The following is a 10,451-nucleotide window of genomic DNA, read 5'->3' as shown; positions in this document are numbered from 1 at the left end:
GACAAAGCATAATCTGTGTAACTAATATTTGGATATGCTTTACTGCACAGCAGGTGTTTCTTTTTAGAAGCATAATCTAAAACCATAAAACACTTTTTAATCGGATTACATTCTAAGTTTGTAAATTGAGTTAGAAGAACCTTGTGTTTGTCTAAAGCAGCTTTACTCTATGACAATAAATTAGCAATTAGACATTCACCAGAACTGTGTTTCCAAACAAAGCCCTTTAAGCTTGCAAACCAGTGTCAAAATAACAGATAAGACTTCCAGGAGGAAGGGTACCAGGCTGGGACTATAGCCAGAAAATAATTACGGTATAAGGGTGAATTATGGGAGAAAGTAAAACCCCTGTCCTGATAAAACATTTAAGAAAATACAACTGACAATGCATGTGCCACAAATGTAAGTTATGATATGGATATGAATAATTAATTAAGGCAATGGAGATAGGTTCGTTTCTAGAAAGAAAAGGCGAATGCCCCGCCTAGGGATAATTTTACTGCTTCAGAAAAGTATAAAAAGACATGTTTTGTGTATAATTCAGACTTTTTGCAGACTGTCTCACTTTATTGTTTCAATAAAGTTTGATTACTTTTTGACATCTACAAACCCTCTGTCTCTAAAGTTTTTTGTAAGGCTGGAAAGATTGTTTACCACGACTGACAAAGGTCAGCAGTTAATGAGATCAAGAATACAGCAATCACAAGACCTAAAGCAGACAACGCTGACTTTTCACACAGCTAGTGAAGCACTTAACCACTTGTGACACTGTAAATGATAATGAGGGAACACTTGTAAAACTTGCATTAAATCTCTTTGTTGATTTCTTCATTAAAAAAGGAAGGGGCAGAAACCTTTGCACATAACTGAACTTAAACAAATAAAAATGTATGTTTAGTTTGTAATTTGTCACGAATTAACAATACCTGTATGAAAGTGTAGTTTTTCAAATGTGTGTAGTTTTTCAGTAGTGAGCAGACTGTGTAATCATTTATAATTTATAAAGATAATTTATAATTATCTATAATTTGAATATCTTAAATAGATACTGAAATAAAAGAAAACATTTTATATACAATATAAAATAAATAAAATATATCAGTCTTATATATGGGGAAAAAATTAACAGTTTTAAGGGTGAATTCTTGAACAATTTCCAACCTAAACTTTGTTACAGAATGGAAAATTTCAGTCATGTCATGCCAGTCCAGCTTGTACAGCAATATCATTAAGTCACTTAGAATTCATCTTACAATAAAGACATTCAGTATAAAATTCTTTTAATTATGCCAGCGTGCTGTTGAATCCTCGATTCTGATTGGTCAGAAGGAGCGGATTCATTTTATAACAGCCCCTTAGTGCCACCTGTAACACAAAGCATAGGTTTATAATAATTTACACATTTGCCTGTTCCCACCCACTAGCATACAATCATCAGTGCCAGAGGCCAGCACGGGTTCAAATCCAGGGATTTGATGGGTCTTTGAGCTCTGTAAACCAACACCCTCACCACTACAGTAGGCCACCAGCCCATCCCCTGTCACATGCCAGCTATCAATCAGGTTGTCCTCCGAGACAAGTAATGCCAGCCACTCACCTCTTTGAACATTAGCTCATGCTCATATCACAGGTCAGCTTAACACACTTGGAGTTAAGTGCCAACTGCCCTCTTCCACATACATCAAGTCACGTCAAGTCAAGTCTATTGGCTTTATTGTCATTTCAACCAAATACAGCCAGTACAGTACACAGTGAAATGTAACAACATTCCTCCAAGACCATGGTGCCACATAAAACAACACACTAACCACATGAGATGACCTAGAACTAAATAAAACCTACACATTTCTATATAAAGTGCACGTGCAAACATGTGCAAACCACACAAGACAGTACAGTAACTATTAAAACAGGACAATAGGCACAGTAAGTGACAGTGTAGTGCCGACCAGTACGCAGTTCTAGTGTGGAAGTGCCTGATATAACAAAAGAATAATGATATAATAAAAATGCTGTGAATGTAAACATAAGTAAACAAAAGTGCGACCCACTTTTAAGAATGACATTGTTTTGCAACCCTTCTCAGAAAGTAGAGATGCCGCTGGGCTTTCTTGGTTATGGAGCTGGTGTTGAGGGACCAGGTGCAGTTCTCCACCAGGTGAACACCAAGGAATTTGGTGCTCTTGACGATCTCCACGGAGGAGCAGTCAATGTTTAATGGAGAGTTCGATGTTCAGGGCTCCATGCTCTCTTCAAGTCAACAACCATCTCTTTTGTTTTGTCCATGCTCAGAGACAGGTTGTTGGCTCTCCATTAGCTGCTGCACCTCCTCTCTTTATGCTGACTTGTCATTATTGCTGATGAGACCCACCACAGTCATGTCATTGGCAAACTAGATGAAGTGATTGGAGCTGTGCATTGCTGCACAGTCATGAGTCAGCAGAGTGAACAGAAGTGGACTGAGCGCTCAGTGTGGTAGTGCTGGAGATGCTGCTTCCGATCCGGACTGACTGAGGTCTCCCAGTCATGAACTCAGCCATGATTGGTTGCTATTACTCTGATTGACAAGGGGGATAGAACATGCCATCCCTTCCATTGAGAGTGCATGACCAATTTTGCTCTCTTGGACGCCATAGGTGGCTGTAGCACTGTAGGTAACCAAACTTGAAACGTTCCGATAATGGGCAAACGCTTTTGTGTTCTACCAATGGGAGCCTCCCAAAGTTTTCTTCCTTACATAATATTCATTCACTCACGTACCAAGTTAGTTTGCAAAAAAACCAAAACGCTTCCCAATTAAGAAAAGAATAGAAATTATTTATTATTAGTTTCTTTTTTTGAGTATCACCTCAGTTGAAAATTGGTCTGCGTGATATTCGCATCACATTGTAAATGTTCAGGCCTGGTACATCAAATCCAGGTGCAAGGCCATTCTCACTGAATATGTAAAAGTTTAACAGCTGCCTATCCTGAGACTCCATTGCAACAGAAGTGTTCCTGATCCTCAGCTGACATGGATACTCCTTCTCAAACACCACCTTGAACACCCGCTCCTCTAAATAACTCAGCCTCCAAGTGCTATAATCCAAAGGAACCATTTCATCCACAGGTGGTCCAAACTGCTGCATTGACAATATGCCATCTGAGCCTCCTTTGATTTCATAGAAGGTCATGTTACTGTAGGTGAAGAGGCCCATATAGGGTGCTGGATCAGGAGGAGGTATGAGGACATGAGGTGCATCTCTGAAAGCCTGCTCCATAGCAGGGATGAGATAACTGTAGGATTTGGTTACAAGATCTTCATTAGCAGGCTTAGTCCCAGCCATCAGAATGACCAACCCCAGCTTAAGGTGTGGCACAAGTGAGAGCACAGCTGAATACCCGTCCAGATCTCCATCTTTACGGATAATCTCATATTCCAGTTGTTTGTACACTTCCCAAGGAGTGCCTGTTTGGCTTGAGAAGTAGCTGGTGTCACAGTGGAAAATTGGTGTCAGCATGGTTTTCAGCGTGTCCTCCTGGAGGACTCGATGGTTATATGCCCCCAGGAGAACCATCATCAGCTTGGCCATGTCCGCCGTAGTGGAGTACATCTGTCCCGAGGGTCGGTACCAACCAAGGTCATAGAGAGGCGTGCGCTGGCCACTTGGGTAAACCCCCACTGCCATCTCTCTCTTAATTTTTGTGGTGATTTCAAAGCTAGTGTCCTCCATGCCTAATGGTTGGAGGATATTTTTGGATACCCAGCTCTCGTAATCTGTTCCTGTCACCTTGTCTGCCATGACGTGGGCCAACAGGGAGAAGGCCAGATTACTGTAGTGGCATCTGGGGACAGAGAGAGGGAAGAATACTTGTCTGGGAAAGTCTTTTACATGGCTGTCCAACCTTGCCCCTGGAGATTGATGTCCTAAGGGATTTTGCATCATCCTTAATCTAATCTCAGGCACTTGATCTAGTTAATATAGCCTATTCTGGCATTTATCTAGCATTTATTTACAAATTCACTAGTCATTATGTCTCTTGTGCCCAGATATATTTGTTAGGCAGCTGAAGCAAGGCAATTTTACTTATTAGATCAACAAATGTCTGCATTAAAATATAAACAAATGCCTACCAATTCAAGACCTGGGACACTTGCACATCACACATCTTTGTGTTTCATGTAGTTTGTGCTTGGACATGGCAGAATCATCCTACCAGATAATGAGCAAATGCTTTTAAAGCTGATATTGAGTCCTTCATGAGCTGTGTTAAAGCGTAAAAAAAGGTGCAGTACATATTGTCCCCAGATTTGGGGCTCAAAGCACTCTGTCATACAATTAGTTATCTTACTTTGTTCCAGGGTCTGCCACAAGGATATCATCTTGCAATAAATCAATTGCCTCATGAGTCTGGCCGTTCCAGAGTAGACTGGTCCCTCTAAGTCGCCTGGGCAATCCTGCAGTCAATAATACTATATTTTGTTAGTCAATAATCAGATTGACAATAGATTGACAAAATGATCTAATTATTACTATTACTGAATGAGCAATCATTTAAAAAAAAAATTTATGTAGATAAAACTGGAAAATAATACAAACAGCATGCTGCATCTAGTCTGGAGTGTCTTTATTCCATTATTTTCTGGCAACAGTCCAAAATACTCTTATCAAATAGTCATTTAAGGATAATGTAAGTTCAGTGCTGAATCACAGGCTGAACCAGTCTGCGCTGATTAATGTTCTGAATTGCATTCACAGGTCAAAATGTGTATTACAGCAACCAAGGTATTCACCAATTTACCAAATGCTAGACTCAGCATATTTATAATTACAGTAAGTAATTACACACTTGAATAATGTCAACAAGGTCACAAGATATTTTGTGTTTAGTGCAAATTCTGACTGAAGTTTTATGATCAGTGCAAGTATATAATACTTATATAATACATAGATAATCAATCTCCTCCTTTGTAGACTTATCCACTTTATACTTAAAATACTTTATATTTTATACACACCCAGTTCAACGAATCAGTTAATTATCAAGCTAAATTACATAGGTTAAGACAAAAGCTAGAAGTAAACATGACAGTGATCTGGCCTTCCATATCTAGATCTGAGTACCTGATAGCTGACTGGCCATCCTTCTGAGAGTGATAGAGGAATGGAATTGTGTTTTACCATTTCTTTTAAATGCTGCCCCATTTCCCAGAGGGTTCTTTATGGTGAAGTTCTTTACATACTTCTCTAGATTGTCATCCAAAGAGTTCACTTTACCATCCTCCCACAACTTATACAGCATAAGAGTAGGGAAGATCTTAGATAAAGTGGCAATTCTGGTGTTAAAAAAAAAAAAAAAAAAGTGAATTAGTGGGATTTTTCTATAACCATAATCTACAATCTCAATGAGATATGCTGAATATTATGTATATTCTAGAGATAATGGTATTTCAAAAGTCACTGGGTTGGCTACATGTGATAGGTCATTATCTTGGATATACGTAGATACGTATGTATGAGATGAACAGCAAGAGACATACAAATATGCAAAGCCACTATATATAAAGAGAGACTGTAGTCTGTCATTTCCTTACCTATAGACTGTGTATTCGTTTGGTGGTGAAGATTTTGGGTCACTCCCATTTCTTCTGCCAAAGTTCCCATTCCACAGCACAGAGTCATTATAGATGACAATGCATGAAATTGTTGGCAGCGCTGTTACATCAATGCTGGTCCTCAATAGAGAATCCACCTAAAAATGTTTTCCTGTTACAGTCATTCACCCAACTGACAGATTATTAGGTACACCTTACTTGTATCTACCATTTTTGGCCATTTAATCAAATTTACTTTATAGCACTATGCAGATATACAGTATGGGTGATTATATGATTGGGCTGCTATTTATGTAACACTTACAAACATTTGATCTATTTTTTTTAACATTGAACCTAATAGTAAAAGGTGCATTTAACTATTTAAAAAATATTTAAATATGTAATATTTATTTATGTTAAACCATCTCAGGTAATAATATCTATTTAAAAAAAAAAAAAGATTTCTTTCATGTCACTGCAGCTTGCTCTTAAATGAGTAACAGGGTTAAAAGTAACAGGGTTACTTAACATAAAATTATCCAATACACAAAATGTGGTTAACTTGCATCCATACTAATGACATGAACACATTAAGGACATTCCAATAATTTACATAAAATATGGTTTATTATTATATTATATAATGATAATGATATAAATAAATAAATAAACTAATAATAATAATAATAATAATAATAATGATAATTTACGTTAAATCTTTAATTTGGGTAACATGGTTCCACTGTCAAAGTGACCCTGTCAGTCAGTATCACTGAAAAAATATAGAAAAGTATTTTCTTCCCATGATCTACAGGAAATTGAAATGATGATGAACTTTCTGTACAGTATGAGATTTGTGGAATGTTCTATACATTTCATAGAAGTGACTGTGTTCAGGTAATATGGTTGTGGGATTGTTGTGGGAACTAAAATGTACATTTTTCATATACTATAATGGACTAATAGAAAAGGATGTTTCAAGCATGAGCTGTTAAATGGATTTACACATTAATGAAAAGAAAAAATTTTTTTGAAGTAATTTAATAATTAGATTTCAATGTGAAGTATAGCTGTAGTGGCTGGGGTAGGCAAAAATGCTCTTTTGTAAGTGCTGTAGAGGTGTTTATTATTGTTTTAAGTAAATTTCCACATATGCTGTTATGAAGGACATTTTACATATATTTAAAATGTATTTTAATTTTACTTTGCATACACCTTGGTAAATGTAATAGCAGTGAGACACAAATGGCACCCCAATCGTAGGATCACCAATCCAGATTTTGACTGTATTGCTACTGTCCGGGATTGTGCACAGTGTAAAAACAGCAACACACAAAACAACAAAACATACAGACTAAGACTACGGAGGGCAAAGTAACAGACACCAACAGCAACAGAAGCTTGACAAAAAGGCACAGAAAAACTAGAAGTTATATGGGGTGCTTATTAACATGAGCAGGTGTGAGAGATCAGAACAAGGGAGAGGAGCGATGTCCTCAGTGGAGCAGGAAAGTAGAGCAACCTCCTCAGTGGAGCAGGGAGGCAGAGCGATGTCCTCAGCAGAACAGGGAGGTGGAGCGTGGTCCAAAGAAAAGCCGGGTGGCATAGCAACATCTAAGGTGGAGCAGGGAGACAGAGAAATGCCCTTTGCAGGGCTGAGGGGCTAGGGGATGTCTTCAGAGGAGCAAGGAGGTACAGCAACGTCCACAGCAGAGAAAGGAGGCAGAGCGATGTCCGAAGTGGGGCAAGGAGGGTGGGGGATGGTTTTAGTTGGGTTGGTAGCCCCCTCCTCAAAAATTTTTTTGAAGGGGTGCATGGTGTCGGGCCACTCCTGAGTGGCTCTGAACCAACTTCCTTTCCACTGTTGCTTCCACAGCAGGAAGTTCCTTTCTAGGAGTTCTTCCTGGACAAAAAATCTGCTGCATCATAGGACCACCACTGACCAGATTATTTAGTTATTGGACCATTCTCAGCTCATCAGTGACAGTTATATGGTAGTGTATGTGGCACTGGTATGATGCAGAGCAGTGTTTCTGTATTTCTAATCCTGGACTTTCCACCAACAGAACACAGCATGTCCAGGCTTCAGTATTAACAAGTCTACTTGTTTTTGAGTTAGTGAGATTTTGATTAAACCCATTATATTCAAGTGGTCAGTCAAACAGAACTATAAGAACTCATAATTAAAAAATAAAATGTCATAATTACAACAATTTGATAATGGTGAGATGTGATTTCCAACAATATAACAAAATTTTTAAAAAATCATGGACCCGTGGGTGTCCTCAGACTTCACTTTTGGTGTTTGTATACTAGATCCATTGAACTAGTATATAAACACGCAAAGAACATGAATTCATTGAGAAGTCTTGCCAAACATTACAGCTGTGTAATTTCTGAGCCTTGTTATTCTCCAGATCATTTATGCTGTTTGAACCTTTCTTTTTTGGTTTGCCCTGTCATTTCCTGTGTCCTGACTACAGCCTAGTTACTGGCTGTAATTTTGTTTTTGTATTTATGGATTTGGTATTAAAATGGCTTTGTACATGGATCCTAACTCAGATAATTTATATCCTACATTTCTGATTTAAAGGGTATGATCTTGGACCTAATAAGTAATTTATGAGATGACATTTAAATAGGTAAGAATCAGAAGACTATGAAGCAAAGCACAAACATGAGCACGAGCTGATAACCTGCAGTGGTCCTATGGTGGATGTGGAAAAGGAAGGTTGGTTTGTGAATACTAATGGACTACAGGTTGTAATTGTATGCCTACAAAGTGCAGCTATGGTGTCCTATTATATTAATGATATTGTATTGGGGTTAAATAAACAAAATAGATTACACATGACACACTATGACAAAGTACAGTGAAGCATATTATTGATCCAGGTCATACATTATGACTTCTTTTTTTATAGCTGGACCAACCTTTTCTAGTGCATCCATTAGGGCAGGTATGGGATGCTTCAATGGCACAGGCTCTGGGAAACGTGGGCACAATTTATCTTCTTTCACCTCTTGGACTTTAATTTCAGCCACTAAAACAGTGAAAAAATTCAGGACCAAGTCATGCTATACTACTGCAATGTTGATAGGTAAAACAAGAACTATATGATGTAAGGACAAATTTACAAATACATTTAAATTAATGTAATTGTTCTATTACATTATCGTTTCTATAGTAGCAACTCATTCACAGAGACTTTTATGGTGGATGTTCCATAATATCTACAGCTAATTAAACAATTTAAACATCTTTTAACAAAGAAAACCATCTAACCCTTAATGCTGTGAAGCTTTCTGTAAAGAAACATTTACACTGAATAACATTTGTAGAAGAAGTCTCCATAATATATAACCATAATATATAATTTATGGAAGGAGTCCCCTGTGTCAGTGCTTTCTACCAGTTAGTCCATTTTCTGTCCTGTTTACTATTAAATGTAACTACAAATGTTTAAAAAGTAGGACGATCCTTAATTAATATAAAAATATATATATTGTTGTCTGACAATGCTGTGCTGTGGTATAATTTTCTTTCTTTCTTTTTTTTTTTGAAACTTATGGATGTGCAGTTATAGGAAAATAATAATTATTTTTCAGGGTGGTAATGACCCTCGTACCACCTTATCATTGGTCAGTTTCCTATAACAGCATGCCATGTCATGATTTAATCCTTAAATTTATGGATTACAGACCATACTTTTATTCTATTGGTTAAGATTACAGAAAATGCCAATTATTCTAAAATGATATCTAGCACTGAAATGCAAACTGGACTTTCGGTCACATTAGTCACCCTGGGCTATTATCATAAAATATTCATATGCATTTGCAGTTGAATTTAATGCAGTGAAATGAATGTGAAATTGGGTGCATTAGGGTAATGTACTCATTCATTATAGAGTGTTTCAGTTCCTTTGACAGCCCCTCCCCCCAAGTGAATATAGGCTTTACAGTCTGAAGCAATCTGTGAGCCTCTATGTCAAGCTCTGTGTAATCCTCTGGCTTCCCCCCTTACAAACAATCAGTTAAGCATAAGGTGATCAGAAAGCCAAACATTCAAATGGACTTCCAGGCATTAAATGTATTGAAAAGGGCTTTTTCCAAATGCTATTCTGTAATTCTTTACTCTCTTACCTAGTTTGACCTTGGGAAGCCTGTACTGCCATATAAAACAGCCAGTCATGATGAGAGAGAGGATGAAGAAGAAGATGATGCCTAGATTAGTCCACTTCAGCTTCATATTGAAGGTTGGATTAGTCTCAACTGGTACAGCAGGTGTGGAAAGTTAAGGAGATCAAGATTATAGTTAGCAATATCTTGTCATGACAGCAAATTTTATGGTGTGATTTTTCAGTGAATGATACTGTTAAATTTAATAGTTTCCAAACTCATTGATACATTATTTTGTTAATATCATCTGATAATCTGTGTACCTTACCTCAAAGTATGCTTTGCTAAGGCACTCAACACCAGAGAATCAACCTCATGATGCCGTACTACTCAGGATCTCCTTTCTATGCTGTTGTTCCAGTCAGAAATTTTCAAATGACAAGTAGATTTCAGCTACCAGGCAGGAATGAACCGTGGCTACCGTCTGCTCATCAGTCATGTAATCCCAACCTTTGTCTGTCTTCTCACTATCCACTCCACGTCATAATCTGGAGATATCCTTGTCTAAGTACACACACTTTTCACTCATAAGGAACTCCTTTATAAAAATGGATTTTGCCCATTCGATTTTATTCCTGTATGGCTTATGTATAAAATATCTGTTTAATACAAGCTGCATTTTACAAGTTAAATTGGTCTTTTGAATCTTAGCTGAACAGTGTAACAAGACAGGCACTGACAAAAATGGGCC

The 10,451-nt window shown here is 37.5% G+C and overlaps 1 protein-coding gene across 1 annotated transcript; it reads right to left on the bottom strand.

The window, feature by feature from the left end:
* Nucleotides 1-2,849: 2,849 nt before the first annotated feature.
* On the bottom strand, nt 2,850-9,830 carry lactbl1a (lactamase, beta-like 1a). Its single transcript, XM_053643677.1, has 6 exons — nt 9,725-9,830; nt 8,513-8,622; nt 5,576-5,733; nt 5,106-5,317; nt 4,333-4,438; nt 2,850-3,825 (listed from the first exon to the last, which is right to left on the bottom strand). Exons 1-6 carry the CDS (start codon nt 9,828-9,830, stop codon nt 2,850-2,852), a joined length of 1,668 nt encoding a protein of 555 aa, XP_053499652.1.
* Nucleotides 9,831-10,451: the final 621 nt, after the last annotated feature.

The sequence above is a fragment of the Ictalurus furcatus genome, chromosome 15 (genome assembly GCF_023375685.1).
Source record: "Ictalurus furcatus strain D&B chromosome 15, Billie_1.0, whole genome shotgun sequence".
NCBI lineage: Eukaryota > Metazoa > Chordata > Actinopteri > Siluriformes > Ictaluridae > Ictalurus > Ictalurus furcatus.
Note: the sequence above shows the minus strand (reverse complement) of the source record. Positions and strands in the feature narration are given on the sequence as shown.